General features: G+C 39.6%; 1 protein-coding gene across 11 annotated transcripts in view; it reads left to right on the top strand.

Moving 5' to 3' along the window:
- The first annotated feature begins 425 nt into the window (after nucleotides 1-425).
- SYNCRIP (synaptotagmin binding cytoplasmic RNA interacting protein) overlaps nucleotides 426-20,075 on the top strand; it is a 25,342-nt gene continuing 5,692 nt past the window's right edge. For 4 of the 11 annotated variants that reach the window (XM_079938611.1, XM_079938610.1, XM_079938608.1 and 1 more), the window contains exons 1-9: nucleotides 426-565; nucleotides 1,939-2,098; nucleotides 2,787-2,905; nucleotides 3,033-3,140; nucleotides 5,937-6,326; nucleotides 14,191-14,326; nucleotides 15,423-15,628; nucleotides 17,800-17,949; nucleotides 18,272-18,393. In XM_079938611.1, the coding sequence (XP_079794737.1) occupies nucleotides 1,951-2,098; nucleotides 2,787-2,905; nucleotides 3,033-3,140; nucleotides 5,937-6,326; nucleotides 14,191-14,326; nucleotides 15,423-15,628; nucleotides 17,800-17,949; nucleotides 18,272-18,393 (1,379 nt within the window). In that variant the 5' untranslated portion in view covers nucleotides 426-565; nucleotides 1,939-1,950. The other 7 variants (XM_079938613.1, XM_079938612.1, XM_079938609.1 and 4 more) reach the window with 4 other exon arrangements.

Here is a 20,075-nt window from a genome sequence, read left to right as displayed (position 1 = left end):
CGCGGGCGCGCGTCCCGAGGCGTAAGCTACGTCGTCACGTCAGCGCGGGAGAGAGAAAGAGAGGAGCCGAGTCGGCCGGGACTGGGGGGACGGGGCCGAGAGAGCGAGGGAGGGAGCGAGCGTGCGAGCGTGCAAGCGTGCAAGCGAGGAGGGGAAGGGCGGCCACTCGTGCCTGAGCGGCCGCGGACAACACTGCGGGCGGTTGGGGAAAGGAGCAGGGAGGGGAAGAAGAAAGGCCTAGAGGAGAGGCGGACGGAGGCTGGTGGTGGTGGGAGAAGGAGAAGGAGGAGTTGGAGGCGGGCAGGGGCTGAAGGAGTGAGTGAGAGAAGCGGACGCGCGAGGGAGGGGAGGGAAGGGAAGGGGGGGGTCACGCGGAGGCGCGCGCGCGCACTGGGAGCGCGCTCGGAGGCGAGTGGAACTGGATCGGGTTTGCTGCCAGCGGCGTGAGCTTCGGCCGCCATTTTACAACAGCTCCACTCGCGCCGGACCCAGGGAGCAGCGAGCACGCGTTGCCCGCAACCGGATCTCCTCGGACAGGATTCCTCCACCGCAGCCCGACGGGGAGGTAACGACCGCCGGGATCCGGGTCTGGGAGGGGAGCTCCGTGACATTGTGGAGTGAGCTGTGGGAGGGCGGTGCGGGGAGAAACCGGCTTTTCTGGAAAATGGATTCCAAGGAAGAGGGGAGCACGTTGACTGGGGCTGCTTGGGAGTAGGCCGCGGCCCGCGCCGCCACTTCCTTCTCCCTTCCATGTGCTGCTGCCATTCGGGCTTTGTCTGCGGCGCTCCAGGGAGGAGGCGCCCCCGTGGCCCGCGCGGACCACGAGCGGCGGCGGAGTTGGTGCTGTCGTGGCCGTCGCCGCGGCGCGGGAGTGGGCGGAGAGGAGCCGGTCCTGTCCCGCAGCCGCGCGGCGGGGTTGGGTGGTGCTCGGGGTCCGGCGAGCGTTGGGCAGTTCGCGGAACGCCCTCGCGCCGCCGGCTTGTCGGCCCCGGCCCGGGGGTGGCACCGCCGGCCCCCGCGCCGCAGTCGCTGCCGGGACCGGCGAGGGGTGGGGGGCTTGCACTGCGCGCCGCGGCGCACGTCTCGGCGGGGCGGGCGGGCGGCCGGCGGTCGCCGGCGCCCGGGGCAGAGAGAGCCATGTGTCACGGCCGAGACGGCGGCGCTGGGGGGCGGGGAGAGCCTGTGGCCTGGCGCCGCCGCGGCCTCGGTGTCGAGGGGCGAGGTTGTGCTGCTGCTGCTGCTTGCTGGGGGCTCCGGCTGCGGCTTGGGGTTGCTGTTGGGAGCCGGTGACGGTGGTCTTGGCCTGGGACTCGGTGGGTTTTCGTGGAAGGAAGTTGTAGGACATTGGAAGGCGCAGAGCACGTGTTTCTGCTGGGCTCCCGGGGGCCGCAGCGGTGAGGCTGCCGCTCTGGATGCGGAGTCGGGGGCGGGCTTTGGGGTGTGCGGGTGAAGGGTGGAGAAATTGGGTGGTGGGAAGGTAGCTTGTGTGAGCGCTTTGTTCTTCGCAGGCTGTTGTTACCGATCTTTAAGCGGCAGGCGGGAAAAGCGCGCACTTCGGGGGTTTACCTTTGAGAGGGAAAAGCCCAGCTTTGCTTGCTCCACACACACCTCGTTCGCCGTACGGGCACAGCTGCATGTGGCACGCTGGCTCGTCCTCGTGCTGGTTGGGCTCCATTTGTAATGTGGTTTTTCCTAGGGAGTGTTAGCAGGTGAGTCAGGGGTGGTGCTAAGGAAAAACGTAGTGGATCCGTCCTTCTGTGCCCCGCGCTCCGAATGTGGCTTGTCAGGCGACAGTGACTTTCAAGTAAGGCCTCTTTAAAGGGAGGTGCAGGCTGACTGGTGTAGAAATTGGTAGAGAATGTAAAGATTGGGGCTCTCATATTGTCCTCTACCCTTTCTGAAGATCCTAGTTTAATTTTGCTTATTGCGTTTGAACAGATCTCTGGAAACATGGCTACAGAACATGTTAATGGAAATGGTACTGAAGAGCCCATGGATACTACTTCTGCAGTTATCCATTCAGAAAATTTTCAGACATTGCTTGATGCTGGTTTACCACAGAAAGTTGCTGAAAAACTAGATGAAATTTACGTTGCAGGTAAGAACTAACACTTGCAAAATTATATCATGAAATTTTTCTATTGGATTTCTGGCTTTGAGCTAAAATAGCAACTTTTTGTGGTTTCCAATAAGTGTGGGACCTGGAGTTTTGCCTTGTTGTGCTAGTTGTGAACTAGAGGTTAAGGTGTATAGAGGGAGGGAAGAGAAAGGGTTAGGAGGTAAAGGCTGGCTGGCCAGATGGATAAGTATACGATGGTAGCAACAGCTGCTAAATATTGGAAGCAGGCCATGTGACTTTTTGGGGGTATTTTTATAGTAGGATTCTTGTTAAATAACTTGGTAACTGTAGACTTGTAGTCTGTCTCCGTGTGGCTCTTGCTTTTTCTAGTGGTATTTGAAATTGAGTAGAGGTTCATTTGTCATGCTCGGTACTTCGTTGGTTGGTTTTAGAATTTGTGAGCCTATATATTTGCTGTAGAAATAGGGTTCAGAATTGTCTGATTTAGACAGAACAAGATTTAAAAAAAGTGGTTGAGAGGCCTTATTTAGTTCATAATGCCGTTCAGAATGGCTAAGGTATGTGTGTTTTTCATCATATAGATGATAAGGGGGCATGGAAGAATTCTTAGTTGGCACCTATATTGGCAAACATGGTCTTTTTAAAAAAAAAAAAACCTTCTAAAAATATTAAAAGTTGACAATTAATTAAGTTTTTTCTTCTCCAGGGCTGGTTGCACATAGCGATTTAGATGAAAGAGCTATCGAAGCTTTAAAAGAATTCAATGAAGACGGCGCATTGGCAGTTCTTCAGCAGTTTAAAGACAGTGATCTCTCTCATGTTCAGGTAACATTAATCTAGTGTCAGTGTAAAAACAATAAAAAACCTGAGTAGTTTTGATAGTTCAAGTTTTATTTATTTAGGTACGTTTAAGATAACTATTGTTAAATATGATTGGAAAATTCGTTTGCAGAACAAAAGTGCCTTTTTATGTGGAGTCATGAAGACTTATAGGCAGAGAGAAAAACAGGGGACCAAAGTAGCAGATTCTAGCAAAGGACCAGATGAGGCAAAAATTAAGGTATGTCTTTAAAAACTTTCTTTTTTACTCCTTTCAGTTTTAAAGTTTTTTTTTTTTTCTATTTTCTAGCTTTGGTAAATATTTCTTGGGTGTGAAATGGGTGTGTGTGTTTTGTTTTTCGTGTTTTTTTGTCTGTTTTTTGTGGGGGTTTTTGATGTTGCGAGTTAATGACCATGAGATAATTTGTTAATCTTTTGTAATTACTGTTTTTCTTGCCTTTAACAATTTGTTTCTAAAACAGTTCTGAAGTTTTTCTTCTTAGCTAGCTACTGTTTCTTAAATCTGTGTTATTGGTATTCTAAATAAAAGATTTAGAGAAATACAGCCACCATATTTTTTTAGAAACCTGCAAGTCCAGATTAACTGACAGTGGAACCAAAAGGGGAGGGGATCTGCTCACCTCATACTGGTGGAGTGTGTGCATTTAGCAGCTGACTGCTTTTCTTAGGATTCTCAAGCCCCCAAATTAAATGGGTTTAGTATTTTAACACTGCCTTCTTTTCCTTCCATTAGTATGGGTTTTTAAGGCCAATTTGTTCATTTCTAGAAGCAGCTTTTAAGGATAAAATGGATTACTGTGGAAATGTAAATGAGGAAACTGAGGCTGAGGGTAGGTTTCCTTTGCGCTCCCCCCACCCCCAAAGTCAGAAGAGTAAATGGCCTCAAAGTCAACTAGGTTTTGATCTTGGTGTTTTTTAGTTGTGTTGAGTTTTTAGTTCATAGAAAATATGACGGTGATCATACTAGTTTTAATCTGGTACTCTTAATACAGTGTGCCACTGCTCTTGAGCCAAGGGTTATGGTTTAAGAAAATAAGTTACTAGGAACAATAGAGGTGTCAGGTGTGTTTTAATGCTGTGGGAAGAGAGAAGCTTGGAATATGGAGTTAGACGTTAAGGCTATCTATAAGTTTGAGCCTTTTGCAGTTGTAGCTGTGGGTGAATTGTGTTTGAGCTATAAGTTTAGTTTTTCCAAAGAAATGGAATATAGTTGTTACTCATTGTAATTAATCAGTTGCAATTAAGTCTATACTGAGACAGTTATTAAAATTTTATGAAAAATTGAAAATTTCGTTTGTGAGATTCAGTTCTATCTTTGGAAGGGAGTGGCTTAAAGCATTAGTGTGACTTAAATTGTGGCAAGAAGGCAGACTTTTTTTTTTTAACATCTTTATTGTAGTTTCTGCTGTATAACAAAATGAATCAGCTTATGTGCAAACGTATATCCCCTTCCTCTTGCATCTCCCTCCCACCCTCCTAATGCCACCCCTCTAGGTGGTCGCAAAGCACCCAGCTGATCTCCCTGTGCTACGTGGCTGCTTCCCACTAGCTATCTATTTTACATTTGGTAGTGTGTATATGTCCATGCCACTCTCTCACTTTGTCCCAGCTTACCCTTTCCCCTCCCCGCGTCCTCAAGTCCATTTTCTCTACGTCGAAGACAGACATTTTTATAGGATGTTTTTCAGAGGGAATAAGTTTTTCCTTTTTGTTTTTAGCGAGTGACATAAGAGGTATTATTTGGGTCACTTAAAGATTACAGTGAAAGAAGCGCAGGGATTACATATGGGAAAAAGGGAAGAAGGAGCCATTTAATGGTTTAGTTTATGTGATAGTAATAGATTTGAGTTTATTTTTGTTACTAACCCAATGTTGCACTGTTAAGCACATATATTTGGAGATAATAGAAAAAGACTACTTAAAACATGTAGCACTTTCTGGGCTTTTTTGTTAAGACAATTTAGGAATAAAGGAGTTATCAGTTACAGTATGTTTTCATAATATATTTTATGTTCTTTGGGTAGAAAATATTTAAAATCTATCTAGGTGTTTTCATTTTCAAAGACTAAAGTGACCCCCAAATCATTTAACAGCATTTTGATAAGTTTTGTCCTGTGCCTAGTGTTTCTTTTTATTTCAGAATTTATCATCTAATTATTGGGTTGCTTTTATTATTCAGAAAACCAGTTTTGTGCTTTGTGGGTGCGATGGTGGAAAAGGAATAATTCTTGTTTTTTCCTTAGGCTAACTTTTTTCTAGTCTTTTTGCTTATAATAGAAGATGAAGAGAAATTTTTAATGCTCTGAGTAAATATGAGTTGTGTAAATTTAACAGTTCACTTTTAGGGAGGTAATATGTAGAGGTTATGTCACATTGTTGCAGCTTCATAAAGTTTTCAAAATCATTTTGGCTCTCATTTTTTCTGAGTGATCCATGCTGTCCTGTGAAGCATGGTACTTGAATGTCAGATGAATAAGAGGTCATTTTTCCTGCAACCCCTAAGTTTCTGGACTTAATTGGAGGAGTGTAGTTTCTATAAAGGTTGGTGAAACTCCCAGAATGGCGGTAGGTACCTAGAAGTGTGGGTTACAGGGAAATTTATTGGGTGAGAAAGCTAGATTTGGGAGAGAGAAGTTATCCATCTCCTTCTTTAGGAGAGAATTATTTTCAGCCTAATTAGGTGCAGTCCTTTTTTAGAAGGGCCGAATAGGTACACGTTGCCTTGAAAGTTGTTGACGGATCAATATTTAGTGTTGTTCACTGAGCACTACTCAGTAATTAATTGGAGACCAGAAAATAATTTGACCAGGATCCTGAAATTTTCATTATAAATTAGGGCATATTATAAATTACAAGCATACATTAAAAGGGGAATTCTGAAACACAACAGAAATCTGTAAGTAGGGAATGTTGCAAAGATCCATGGAAAGATTTGAACAAGATTGATTTTAAACTGCTCAATGTATGGGTGTGGTCTCATGAATGAAATGTATTGATGACATTTGAACTTTTTAAGGCGCTCTTGGAAAGAACAGGATACACACTCGATGTGACCACTGGACAGAGGAAGTATGGGGGACCGCCTCCAGATTCCGTTTATTCAGGTCAGCAGCCTTCTGTTGGCACTGAGGTAAAGAGACTAAAAACTTGTACCCTTTGTAGTAAATGTACAGGTGTCTGGTTCCCTAAAGAAACTCTCCATGGTTTTTACTTCATATTTAATTTACAGATATTTGTAGGGAAGATCCCAAGAGATCTGTTTGAGGATGAACTTGTTCCATTGTTTGAAAAAGCTGGACCTATATGGGATCTTCGTCTAATGATGGATCCACTAACTGGTCTCAATAGAGGTTATGCGTTTGTCACTTTTTGTACAAAAGAAGCAGCTCAGGAGGCTGTTAAACTGGTGAGTTTTTTTTTCTTTTCAGTTTTCACATTCTCTGTTTTCATTTAAAGCCAGGACTTTTCTTAATTGTGTTAACCAAAGGTTTTTGAAGTGCTGATTAGGCACTGTCCCATTTTCTATGTACACATTGTAGCAGTATTTTTTGCATGTATAGTTGAACTGACTAAGGATGTATAAGGTAGTGTGGTGGAGTTGAAGTTACTGGTGCTTTGAATTTGGCTTAGCGATTTTTTTTTTTTCAAGGAGTGTTAAAAGGTTTAAGAAAGAAACTGTAGTAGATAGGGCTCTTAAAGGACCATATCTGGCTGTCCCTTTTTCGAAAATGTTTCACAGAGACATTGTGATGATAACTTTCTAGTTAATGAAATAAAGGATTTTATGTTGAATGGCAGTGTTTGATTTAAAAGTACTAGATGTCGGGTGAGGACCTAGTTATTTTCCCAATTTAAAGAATTTTAATGTTTCAAACTATGGCTTATATAATTCTCCTTCAAATTAGTTTTATTAAATTCTGTGACAGGTAGTTTCTGTGTTTTGTAGTTGAAGATGGAAGTTAATTTCAATCCAAGAAATACATCAAAAAGTATAGCTGGGGAGGAACTTATGTAAATGGTTCACTGTAGCAGATGATGTTTGTTAGTTTTGCGTTATCTGACTTACACACGTTTTATGGGTACTTCTAAGCAAACTTGAACTCCTTAGAGTGATTTCATCCTGAATTTTATTTTTCCTTCCCTCACCATCATATATATCACTTTTTTTTTTTTTTTTTTTTTTTTGCGGTACGCGCGCCTCACTGTTGTGGCCTCTCCCGTTGCGGAGCACAGGCTCCGGACGCGCAGGCTCAGCGGCCATGGCTCACGGGCCCAGTCGCTCCGCGGCATGTGGGATCTTCCCGGACCGGGGCACGAACCCGTGTCCCCTGCATCGGCAGGCGGACTCTCAACCACTGCACCACCAGGGAAGCCCATATATATCACATTTTAAGGCAAACCTTAAGGAGAAAAAGAAAACAAATATACTTACTTGGTTTTGCTTTTTGTATTGCTTGGATCTCTCCATTGGTGTGTGTAATTGAACATTGTAAAGGTTAAAATTAGAAAAGTATGCTACTTGGGAAGAATAAAGAATCCAGGAGTTTAGATATTTCTTTTTAAATCATGGCTGATTTTCTTTTCTTTCAAAGAGTGCTTTCTATTTCAGAAGGGAGAGTATGTTTAGCTCTAGGGGTCCATTCAATGGTAACCTTTGAACTGTCACGTTTTTAGTTTAAACAGTTCAGGTAAAACTGAGGACTCTTTAGAGTTCTGGAAAGATACTTTAGGAGTCATCCAGTTGAATCTATAAAAGAATAGAACGTTTTGCTAGGTAGTAATAAAGTAGCAGTAAGTTTCAGTGTTGAAATACATAATGATTGAGAAGGCAGTGAGACTATCTTACTGCAAAAAGCTAGTACAGAATTTAATGATGTCAGATCCAGTTTATTTATGACGTATTACATAAAGCTTTAGTTTTGCTTAATAGGTGTGGTTATTTAGTGTTACAAGTAATGATTTGTGTATTAATATTTTTTAAAGGAATCATTAAACAAACATTTGTAGACTACTTAATTTTTGTTGCCAAAATACACTAATTATGGTAGGTCGTCACTAGAATTTATTTCTAGATGATGTTCAGAATTCTTATAGTAAAGAAACATCATTAGAAGATGTTATATAATCCAGTCGTAACATCACTATTTTGTGTGCCAATAAGTACACATGAAATATGTCTCAGTTTGGGCAATTGCCTTGGCTTAACAGATCGTGTAGTCCAAAGTTGCATTGCTGTAGGCTTAGAGTAGTCTTAGTAATGTAGTTAAGTTTTTCAACTGTAACACAGAAATTTCCAGGTAGCCAAACAGCCATTTTGATTGGTCTGTGAGCTAGCTCTTGTCCTAAATCTTTTAACATTTTTTTCTGGGTTTGTGATTTGAGTCCTTATCTGGGGGCATAATTATTTTTTACTATCTGATGAATAGGAGGCTCTGTGCTTTATTGTCTTTTTAAGGGTATTCTTAGCACTGGGATGAATTGGACGTATTGTCATTGCTTTTTTAAAAAGGATGCTTTACCATAGCTAGGACTATGGTGATAATAGAATTGGGAGATTTGCCTTAATGCAACAGTAGAAGAAAGGACTAGGCTTTTGAGGAAATGAAACATTCTAGAGAAATAAAAAACTAAAGTTGATTAGGATGTTTTTTGCTACCTTGTTTTGATTCCTGGAAGTGAGTACCCTTCCTAAATGTATTTTTTAAGGAAGCATATTTTGAAAACTACTTCTACTCGTATCATGTCACGAGTCTACTTGAATTACAGCTTTATCCAAGGTGAATTTTTATATAAGGTAGTTGAACTGTTGTTCTAGTTGCACATAATCAGATGTTGAGAAAATGCCTTTTTTACGTTATTTATAGATGAGGCAAGATTGAAGCACCATCTTTTTGCTTTCCTGTACTTTGTGTCTTGAGAAATACCTTCGATTGAGTTGAGATAGTTTATATATTCAGCCTTATTTTTTGATGTTATTCAACAACGACCCCCCCCCCCAAAAAGACTAGATTTTAAGTTTGCATCTGAATTATTTGTCAAATGGGTTGATGTTAACAGCTGAAGAAGAGGCATGAAGTTAGAAGCAACTGCAAACTTCTTAATGACCCTATTTTCAGCTAACATCTGCCTTGTATTTGGGGGAATAAGAAAATTCATCCCTAAATGATGACAATGTAGCTAAGGAAGCAAGATTTAAATTTGTGAAAAGGTGAATAATAGCTACCACTTGTGCTTGTTGAGGCACAGGAGCTGTGCTAGGTGCTACATTATTACCTTTAAAGATCATTTCAACTCATTCTTCAAGGTAAGTGAAATATCTTCTTTTTGCAGTAGAATAAATAGTCTGGGTGGCTTGCCCAGAGCCGTACTGGTTTAGTTTGATACCAGGTTTGTTTAGCATGTGCTTATCGTTAATTAGACATGACAATTTAAGCCAGCAGTATAAGTTATGTTGCCAGGTAGCCTGATTCTTCAAATTATGTAGTGGTTTAGGTAGTGTTAAAAGGAATTCAGAGTGTAAGTTGTCTCTACTGCCAAATTTATTTTTGGCATCTAACCAATTTGTACCATCTTCCTGCTACCATCCTAGCCTAAGGTACCATTTGAAGAATCCTTCTAGCTAGTCTCACTGCTTTCCATTGCTCCTTTACAGTCTTACCTTTTAGCTGTGTAGATTAGATCGCAACAGTCCCATGCTGAAAACTCTAATAATGGCTTCCAAACAAGGTTCTATCTGATCAGGTTTTTGCTTACCTCTCTCTTCCCATTCTTCTTTATTACCCTTCCATCCACACTTTGCCTTTTTTGTCCTCCACAAAAGCTATGAGCATTTCCATCTCAAGGCTGCCTTCTGTTCTTTCTCCCACTTCTCCCAGTTAGCACAGCTGCTGTCTTATCAATCAGGTTTTCTTAGAAGGCCTTTCTAAGAAAGGCTTACCACCCAGTTGCCCCATGACAGTATACTGAACATGATAAAAAAAGGAATGCTTAGATGTACTTAAAATTATTTTTTAACTTTGAAAGATTATTTGCTTCTCTCTTCCCATCAGAAAATTTGCTCTTTTTTCCTGTATCCCCAGCATTTAGAACAGTGCCATTATAGAGTAGGTACTAGGTAAATAACCTGACTGGCTGACCAGGCAAGCGTGTATATGTATTTGTGTGGTGTGCTGCTGGAATTGGAGCCCAGGGCTACTGGCTCTGCAGTGCCCATTATGGTTCCTATACAATGGAAGTGTCCTACTGAAAATACCTTTGTTACAAAGACTGGAATACTGACCTCTATTTGCACATTAAGGGTTATGACTTTAATAGCCACTGATAGTTTATCACCACAGTGGTTGTATACACCAGTGTACAACCATTTTGATGAATGCAGCTGGCAAGACAGGTCGACAGAATATTTTAGTAGCAATTAGCAAGTGTTTAGTGTGTTTAACATGAAAACTTTTACTATGGCCATACAAGGTAGTTTGATCCAGTTCTTGACTTTGGTGCTTCTAGGACTTGAGAGGCTAACTACAATTAAAGTGGAAGCATGTGGTTCACAGGGTAAAGGAGGGATGAAGGGATCGATTGCTTTCGGTTGAGGTTGTTAGAGAACGCTTTGTGATAAAAAGGTGTGAGCAGGGCAGTGAAGGAAATAGATGAATAGTTGAAGCACTGTTTTGTGGGAAGGGAGGTAAAACTTGTATAAAGTCAGTGCTAGAAGGCAGTAGGCATGACTCCTGGGCTGAGTTGCATGGTGCTATTAAAGTTTTGAGCCTTTGTATGGGTTGCATGATGTAAATAACGGTATAGGTTCTTTTTTTTAATCAGTGATATGAATGAGGGCATAGTTGGACTGCTTGGAACGTTTGGTGACTTGAATCTATATGTAGTGGTTAATGCCATGGATGGCAAAATAAGGATCTGAAAAGATTTTGATAGCCTGGGACAGTAGTTTACACCAGCAGGATGGAATTGAGTGGGGCTGAGAGTCAAGTCCTATACATGACTAATCCACAAGTAAGCTGTAGTGTGTTAGTGGTGTGGTGTGATTGCCAAATAAGCCAAGATAATCATGGACTACATGTTGCAGAGGCCTGGTGTTTAGAAGTGTAAGAATAGTCTCCAGCTTACTCTAGACTCCTCAGTCTGCCTCTATAGGATTGTGTTATGGATGTCACTGTTTGATGACACTCTGGGAGGCAGTTCCCAATTTCAGAGAAGTAATGATTAGCCAAGCATAGAAGGGGGATTGAGTCCTAAGCATTGTGTGCAGGTATATGAAGTGCTGTCATTTGGAGGAGGAAATAGATTTATTGTAGAATTTTTAGGGAAGTAGGTTTGGCTCAAGGTAAAGAAGACTTAAATGGACAGGCTTGGGAGGTAGCGGCTTTGCTGCTGTAAGGGTTAGGACTGAGCAGCCACTTCTGGATCAGTTTTCTAAGTCCGAGATTGCTGAATTTCTGGGGATTTGGTAACTGATTGGCTATAGGGAAGGAAAGAGTGAATTGATATTTTGAACGTAGATGATGGGAATGTTCCAGACTGTACAACTCATTTTGGTGTTCCGAAATACTGAAACTGCATTGGTTAGTGTTCAAAGTTCATCTTTATTTTATTTGGTTACCTCACTGTTACTGGATCTGAAAGCTAGATTTCTAAAATTTGTTAACTTCAGTGCCTACTCTTCTAGAGTTTGGAAAAGATTACGTTTTCTTTTTTATTTTGATACTATCATATCGTCCTGATTACTAACCCTTGAGAGTAAGGGTTTATCAGCATTAAATTAGAATCTCTATTAAGGATCAGAACAGTTGTTTTGGTAATGTTTTTCTACCATCCAAGTCACTGTTAACTCACCTGCTAACACCTGCTAGGATGCAAAGTTTATTTTCGAATTTAAGGTGATAGATTGGTCTTAAAAATGCTAGAGTGAGAAAAGTTAAACAACTCAAATATACTTATAAAAGTGCATGCTTAACCTGTAGATGGGGCATTTCTTTAAGGAATGTTTATTTCTAGGCACGTTTGCTTTATTTGGACAGTATGCTATGTGCAGAGGGTCACCTTTGCTCCTTTAATGACTTCTTTTCATTGGAGAGCCAATTTACTCTCTATGGGTCAGCTATAATTGTTCCAATTTTTTAAATTAAAAAAATGTGGATGAAAAGTTAGTTTTCTTTATAAATCCTACTAAATATTCATGTCTTCATATTGTTCAGAGACTACAGTCATTTAAATACCTTCTACCTACCCCGCCTTGATTAACCATAGTGAGGATAGGTTAGAAAGGAAGAAACTTTTCTTTTGTAGATAATAATAGAAACAGTCATTACTATTTTGAGGCAGCATTGTTAAGTAAATAGTCTCTGCTCTTAGAATATTTGGAAAGAAATACAATCAAGGGAAAATGATACCAAATTGTCATCTTCAAAATAACTCCTCTTTCTCCCTTTTTAAAACTTTGTATTTCCTTCCATTCTTTTTCTGATTTTAATTGTTTTTGTCAATTTCTGGAGTTACAGACTAAATGACCAGATTGAAAGCCATTGATTTGTCACTAAGGCTGGCTACTTGATCCTTAGATATAAAAATCTAGGGAATGTACATGTCGTAAAGCAGTTATTGTGTTCTAAAGTTAACTTGTTTGTGTAATAGGGTATTGTAGTCTACTTGTCCATAATCCATGCAGTGGTGGATTCAGCCATAGGTCTAATATCTGCCTGTAACCGCATATTTTTATTTTAAAGAGGTGTTTGGTCTAAATAGAATATAAATGGTATGAGAAAATGAAGTCCAGGGCAGGATTTCTTAACCTCAGCACTATTAATGTTTTAGAGTACATAACTTTTTATTATGCTGGACTATTTTGTGAATTGTAGGATGTTTAATAACATCTCTGGCCTCTACCTACCCACTAAATACCAACAGCAGACCCCACCTCTAGTTGACCAAAATGTGTGTGTGTCGGAGGGCAGCAAATCACTCCTGTTGGAAACTGCTGATCTGTGTTAACATAGAAGGGTGTTTTTGTTGGCCTTTATAGGATTTAGGGATTGCAGAATATTTGGTTGAGCTCAGATCTACAGGTATGCAGAGGAGTTTAGATGGTGAAGTTTCAGGGAAAGCGTTATAGTCAGAGGTTGAGCAGTATGAAAACTGTTTGAGAACTGATGTAAATAGCCGAGATTATAGTATTGTGGAGAAAAGGGAGAAGTGGTAGGGATTTTAGGACGGACTTAATGACATCCAAGGGTTTAAACTTTGTTTTGCTGATGCGGAGTCCATTGTGGGATTCTTTTTCAATAGGCAAAGTTGTGATTTAAAAAAAAATGTCACCAGCATAAGTGTAAAGCATAGAGAGAATCCTGAGATCATGATGCCCAGAGACTCGGATAAGCGTGAACGGAGTCGGTGGGGTAAAAAGTACAAAACTGTTCTGAACTGAAGGAAGGATGTTTGAACTTCATGTTTAATTTTGAATATCTGGAGATGGAGAAAAAGGGAGAGGGAGGAATCAGTTTTCTGACTTGTCTGTATTTTCTTCACTTATACCTGATATAGCTGTTACGCAAGAATGGGAATAACAGGGATAGGAACTTTTTGGGTTTTGCCTCTGCGGTCTTCCGTTTTATGGAATATGGTTACTTGAAGATTGTTTACTTTTTACTGTAGTTTTATAGTAGTTTACCATAATCTACTTGTCTTTCTCCAACTTCATTGTAGGCTTGGTGAAAATAAAATGGGGGAGAAAGTTGGATCTGATTCAGAATAACAAGGTTCTCCTTTTAGATTTAAGTATTTGAAGCCAGAAATCCCTTATTGTAACTTTTTACAAGTGATTAGGGGAGATGGAAAAATAAGATTTAAGTGCTGATTAATAGAAAGGCAGAAAGCTTGCTGGCACAGGAATCTGTTTCCCTTGCATGAGAATAACGAGTCGGAAGGATGAATTTAAGTAGAAAATAAGGTATTGTGGAATCAGTAATTTGGAATTTAAGCTGCTTACAGACTAGATTCTTACCAAATTTGCTAAATTTCAAGGACTTGACAATTTTTTGCTTTAATTCATAGACTTGGTTAGTGTGTTTTGTCAGTACAATCTTCCTGTCTCAGATTATAATTTTTTAAAGGATAAAAATACTTGATAAACCTAAGTGTTGAAGTTTTAATTTGTTAAAAGATTTTGCTTTTGTGTATGGGATTTGCATATCTTTCTATAATGAGCACCTATAGTAGGATATTTTAAGTATTTTTAAAACATGCACTTTTCCGCCTTTCAGTATAATAATCATGAAATTCGTTCTGGAAAACACATTGGTGTCTGCATCTCCGTTGCCAACAACAGGCTTTTTGTGGGCTCTATTCCTAAGAGTAAAACCAAGGAACAGATTCTTGAAGAATTTAGCAAAGTAACAGGTAAGTTGGGTTTACTTGGAAGGAGGTTCAACTTCTAATACTTAAGGTAATGTCATGCTTTTGTGTGCCAAGCACTGTTTTAAGCACTGCATTTATTGACTCGTATTCTCACTATAGCCATATAAGATGAGTAACTCCATTTTTCAGATAAAGAAATAGAAGGTTTTGGGAAATAACTTGCTGAATGTTATGTAGTTAGTAAGGAATACGGCTGGGATTTGAACTCAGTCTGCAGAATCATTGTTGTGCTTCCCCTGTTTTGGAAAATTGTATTTCTTTCTGTGTTTTTATGCATTTTGAGGTGCTAGTTGACATTCTTAGTAAAAATGTTTGATAAGTAATAACCTGATTTTCCAAATTACAGGAATGGTAAGTACTCTTGCTATAAGCAGAGATTATACTTTGTCAGTATGGTGTAATTTCTTTGAATTGTAAAGCATTTTTTATAAGTTTCCAAGTGACAGGCTTTTGTCATTTGGAAACTAGAAAAAATAGTTTTGTCTGCCTAGAATATTTAGCAAATTATCAGCCTGTTACCAATTTCCAGGAACATTTGAAATTCTTATACAATACTAAGATAGTCTCTATTTCATTTGAAGTAAAACCATGTCTGAGGCCAGAGAAGTGCCATTAAAAAATTAGTTTTTACTTGCATGGGGTGAAAAATTTCTAACCATGTCTGATTTATACTTCTGGTTTTCCTAAAACAGCTTTGTAAAGATTTTATATCTCTCTGTCATCTAATTAATGGAAGCAGAGAAAAATTTCTAACCATGTCTGATTATACTCCTGGTTTTCCTAAAACAGCTTTGTATAGATTTCATACCTCTCTGTCATCTGATAAATGGAAGCAGAATAGTCCTCAGGTCTAAGTAAAAAGAATACATTTTCTTTTCTTGGGGATTTTTGCATTAGGAACACTTGGAAAGTGTGGATTAGGTGAATTATCTGGACCGGTTTTTTGAGAGTCCCTGGTAAAGATAAGAGATTATTTTTCATTCTGATATTCAGGTATAATATTAGAAAAATAAATCTTTTGATCTGCTTATTTTTGCTTATTTTATCTAATTTCTCTGGAATTGTTGCTTACTTTCAGAGGGTCTTACAGACGTCATTTTATACCACCAACCAGACGACAAGAAAAAAAACAGAGGCTTTTGCTTTCTTGAATATGAAGATCACAAAACAGCTGCCCAGGCAAGACGTAGGTTAATGAGTGGTAAAGTCAAGGTCTGGGGAAATGTTGGAACTGTTGAATGGGCTGATCCTATAGAAGATCCCGATCCTGAAGTTATGGCAAAGGTAATAACAGTTGAGTTAAAAATTTTTTTGTGGTGTTGCTGGGAGCAGGGGTAGGCTTTAGAGAGTGGAGGGAAACTTGTGTGTGCTTCCTTAAACCATATTTTTGAAAGTGAGAGAAGGGTTCTGTGTTAAAGGCCACACACCAGAAATAAATAACAAGTGCATGGAGGGTGAATATAGGAATTTATTCATGGACCGTCAGCTACAGTTGTGTAGCCATCATACTCTTATGATAAAGTAGGTAGCCTACATGCAGTGGAGATGATTCACTTTCATTTTTGTGTGGATTCGAAGAGCAGTTTCTTTGAGTTTTTGAGAGTGGCACCATTAAGATTACATGGTTTTTGTGTTAAAAGTCCTACTCCTAAAAATAGTGAACTGTACTGGCCTCAGCAGAGCTGCTGCAGTTAAAAGGTTTAGCTATTATTAGGTATCGTGCTTCAGCAGTCAGTTGAGACATCTATGAAAACAAACATCTCTTGAGTCAACACTTTACCAGTGCAGTTTGCAGTTAAGTTATTCTAACCTTTTAAAGAATCCTCCTTAATGACGATAGGCTAGGAAATACAACTAGTTTACTAAAATCAAGAGAGGAGTGTGAAGTGTCAGAACAGTGAATATTAAAGGGTAAATGTTTTTGAGGACAGAAAATACTTAGGATTCATTCTTTTTTCCTTTGGCTTATTAAGCTCTCATTGGTCAGCCCTTTAGATTAAGAAATTCAGATGCTACTTCAGGTATTTTAGGAGGAAGTGATAGTGTTTCTTAGCCAAAAGGTTAAATTTGTAGTTGTACTTGAGGAGCTTTCAGGATTGAAGACTTTATCTTACCAGTGTTTTGAATATTGTTTCCTCTCTTCAGGGTTTCAAAAGCAGGTCCCAGTTAGTTTTGACTCCCTGTGTTAAGTTCAACAGCTATTTCAGATGGCATGGTGTTCACGTTATTAGGAAATAACCACGTCCATTTTAATTGTAAAATAATAACTAATGAAAAGTCTTGTGCGTAGCATGTTTTGTTTTTTGAACAGCAAGTACAGCAGTTTCCCATACGCACACCTGCCCACATAGCTTTGCAGCCACACACCTGCCCACATAGCTGTGCAGCCGCACACCTGCCCACACAGCTGTGCAGCCGCACACCTGCCCACATAGCTGTGCAGCCTCCTGCACGATCAGTGTCCTCACCAAAGGGGTACATTTGTCATAATCAGTGAATCTAAATCGACACATTAGTATAACTCAGTGTTTACGTTAGGATTCCCTTTTGGTGTTCTGCATCCTATGGGTTTGACAAATGTATGTTGTATCCACCATTGTAGTATTGCCTTAAGAATCCTCTGTGATTGCCTTTTCATCCCTCGTCCCCTCATCCCTGGCACCCACTGCCCTTTTTACTGTCTCCATAGTTTTGTCTTTTCCCAAATGTCACATAGTTGGAATCATATAGTATGTAGCCATTTAAGACAGCTTCTTTTACATTTAAGGTTCCTCCATGTCTTTTCATGGCTTGATAGCTCATTTCTTGTTTAATGTTAAGTAATATTCCATTGTCTGGATTTATTATAGTTTATCCAGTCACCTACTGAAGGACAGCTTGGTTGCTTCCAAGTTTTGGCAATTATGAATTAAGGTGCTATAAGCATGCATATACAGGGTTTTGTGTGGACGCGTTTTCACCTCTTTTGGGTAAATACCAAGGAGTGTGACTGGTGAATCATATGGTATGAAAGTATGTTTAGTTTTGTAAGAAGCTGCCAAATTATACCATTTTGCATTCTAATGCAGTGAATATGTTGTTCAATATTCTCAAAAGCATTCGATGGTGTTAGTGTCTTAGATTTTGGCCGGTCACTGTAACAGGCTTATAATGATATCTCACTGTTTTAATTTGCAATTCCCTAATGACATGATAATTGAGCATCTCTTCCTATGCTTATTCACCATCTGTATATCTTTGGTGAGAACGTTCAGATTTTTTGCCCATTAGATCCAGCAGCATGCTCCTTGGTATTTACCCAAATGAGTTGAAATTTTAGTCTATATTTTATATTTCTGGTACTCCTCTAATGGGTTGTGACTAAAGTTAAGTTTGCAGGGTTGGGATGGTGGCATCTTGGAAACTAAATCCTTTGGAAATACATAGGAAGTTTCTGTTTCTTTCTTAAATTTCAGGTAAAAGTGCTGTTTGTACGCAACCTGGCCAATACTGTAACAGAAGAGATTTTAGAAAAGGCATTTAGTCAGTTTGGGAAACTGGAACGAGTGAAGAAATTAAAAGATTATGCTTTCATTCATTTTGATGAGCGAGATGGTGCTGTCAAGGTAAATAACTGGGGGAATTATCATAGGCATCTAACTTAGACTAATGATTTTTAGTCATCCTAAAATCAGAATGTTTTAGAAAATTGAAGGAAACTCAGAGGTCATGTAATTACTCAAGCTAACCTTTATTGGCCTTAGCAAATCGCATAACTTACTAAACTAAGTCAAAAAGATTAATAGTTGAAGAGCTGGATCTTTAAATGAAATCAAGAATCCTATTTTATCTCATCCTTCTAGTGTTAATAGTAAATGATTTTTTTAACTTTAAATGAATCATAGTTGTGAAAGGTCTCTTGTATTGATCAGTACCTACTTTTTTAAGGCTATGGAAGAAATGAATGGCAAAGACTTGGAGGGAGAAAATATTGAAATTGTTTTTGCTAAGCCACCAGATCAGAAAAGGAAAGAAAGAAAAGCTCAGAGGCAAGCTGCAAAGAATCAAATGTAAGTGAAAGTTGTACAGATTTTAATATTGATTAACTGGTGAATAACAGGTGAACAAATCTGTAACATGCCTTTACCTTTTAAAGAGGACTTGAAGTTTAACTTGAAAGCTTTGAGTCAAAGAAAAATGCCGAGAATCTCCAAAAATGTTTATTGAGCTCTTGCTGTTGACCATACTTGTGAAACTAATTGTAATTCTAAACAACTGGACCTTTGCATAATAAACGAAAAATCAATCTAGGTTATTTTCTACTGTATTTTACAGAATGTGCTCCTGAATACGTGTTTTAAATATTAGCTGCCCCAAAGTCTTGACAGTATGTTTGGTTAAAGGGTGGAGAGTTTTTTCTCTGAGGCAGGAAATATAAAATCTCCAATTATAATAGATTTTGTTTCCTTTGTGTCAGAAAAAAGACTTCTTTACCAATACATAGTGCCCATTACTGCCATCCCAAAGGCTTCATATACTATGCATGGGTTTTGAAAAATGAAATGAGTATAATTAATGAAATAAGCAAATAACAGTATTGAGATACGAAAACAAGTGTGTAAATGCATTGTATAAATTGGATCTTTTAAGGTTATCTGCTCATTAAGACAGTGAAGGAAACTTAGCTGTGTAAGAATGAAGTTTGCAATTTAAAAAAAATTTGGTAATTGATTTCTAAGGAGGAAGAGAGGGGTAATTGCTGTTTGATGGCGAGAACAATAATCACTAAACTATATCTCAGGTCAGTTTTCTGTCTGTTGCCCTGTGTAGGGGAAGCTTCTACTATTTCATAATCAGAGAAGCATTCACGTTCCAGTTTCTGTAATTAGCTGTGCAGTTAGGCAAGTTGGCAAGTTCTGAGCCTCAGTTTCTTTAATTTTAAAAGGGAAACAGATTAAATTATGTACGATGTCTTGTATAATGATTATTATCCGAGTAATCTATCTGTACTTGTTCTAGGACTAAAGAAACGTGCTTTTTTTTTTTTTTTTTTTTTTTTTTTTGCGCTACGCGGGCCTCTCACTGCTGTGGCCTCTCCCGTTGCGGAGCACAGGCTCCGGACGTGCAGGCTCAGTGGCCATGGCTCACGGGCCCAGCTGCTCTGCGGCATGTGGGGTCTTCCCGGACCAGGGCACGAACCCGTGTCCCCTGCATCGGCAGGCGCACTCTCAACCACTGTGCCACCAGGGAAGCCCGAAACATGTGCTTTTAATATGCTTGGTGGTAGTATAAATGAGAAAAGACTTACAAAGAGCTAGGTTTTGAAGGAAGAGCTAATGCTCTGTCTCAGCAGACCCCTGAGTATACTCTATGCAGTGAAAATAACTTTTTCATATCTCTTCCAGAAGACAATTAACTGATTGTGGTTTTTTAATGTAGTGGCAGAATGTAAGTGTAGGAGATGACGTTGGATAAGTGATTAGAGCACAGCTGTGACTTGATAGATGGAGGATGATACTAAGTCGAAGGTGTAGAATGTCAGTATATCTGTTAATATTTGAAAAGAATAGTCGAAAGGGATGACTGCATGTGATGCTGGCACTTTATCTTGCTGCAGTCATTCACTGATTTTTTTTTTTTTTAAAAATTTAACTGCAGCACACATTTCTACTTACACCTCATTGTGTCCCTGTGAGTTGAGTACTCTATCTCCCAGTTTGAAATGAGGAAACTGAGGCACAGAGGTCAACTT

Source organism: Stenella coeruleoalba, assembly GCF_951394435.1.
Source record: "Stenella coeruleoalba genome assembly, chromosome: 12".
NCBI classification, from domain to species: Eukaryota; Metazoa; Chordata; class Mammalia; order Artiodactyla; family Delphinidae; genus Stenella; species Stenella coeruleoalba.
This window is presented reverse-complemented; position numbering and strand designations above follow the sequence as displayed.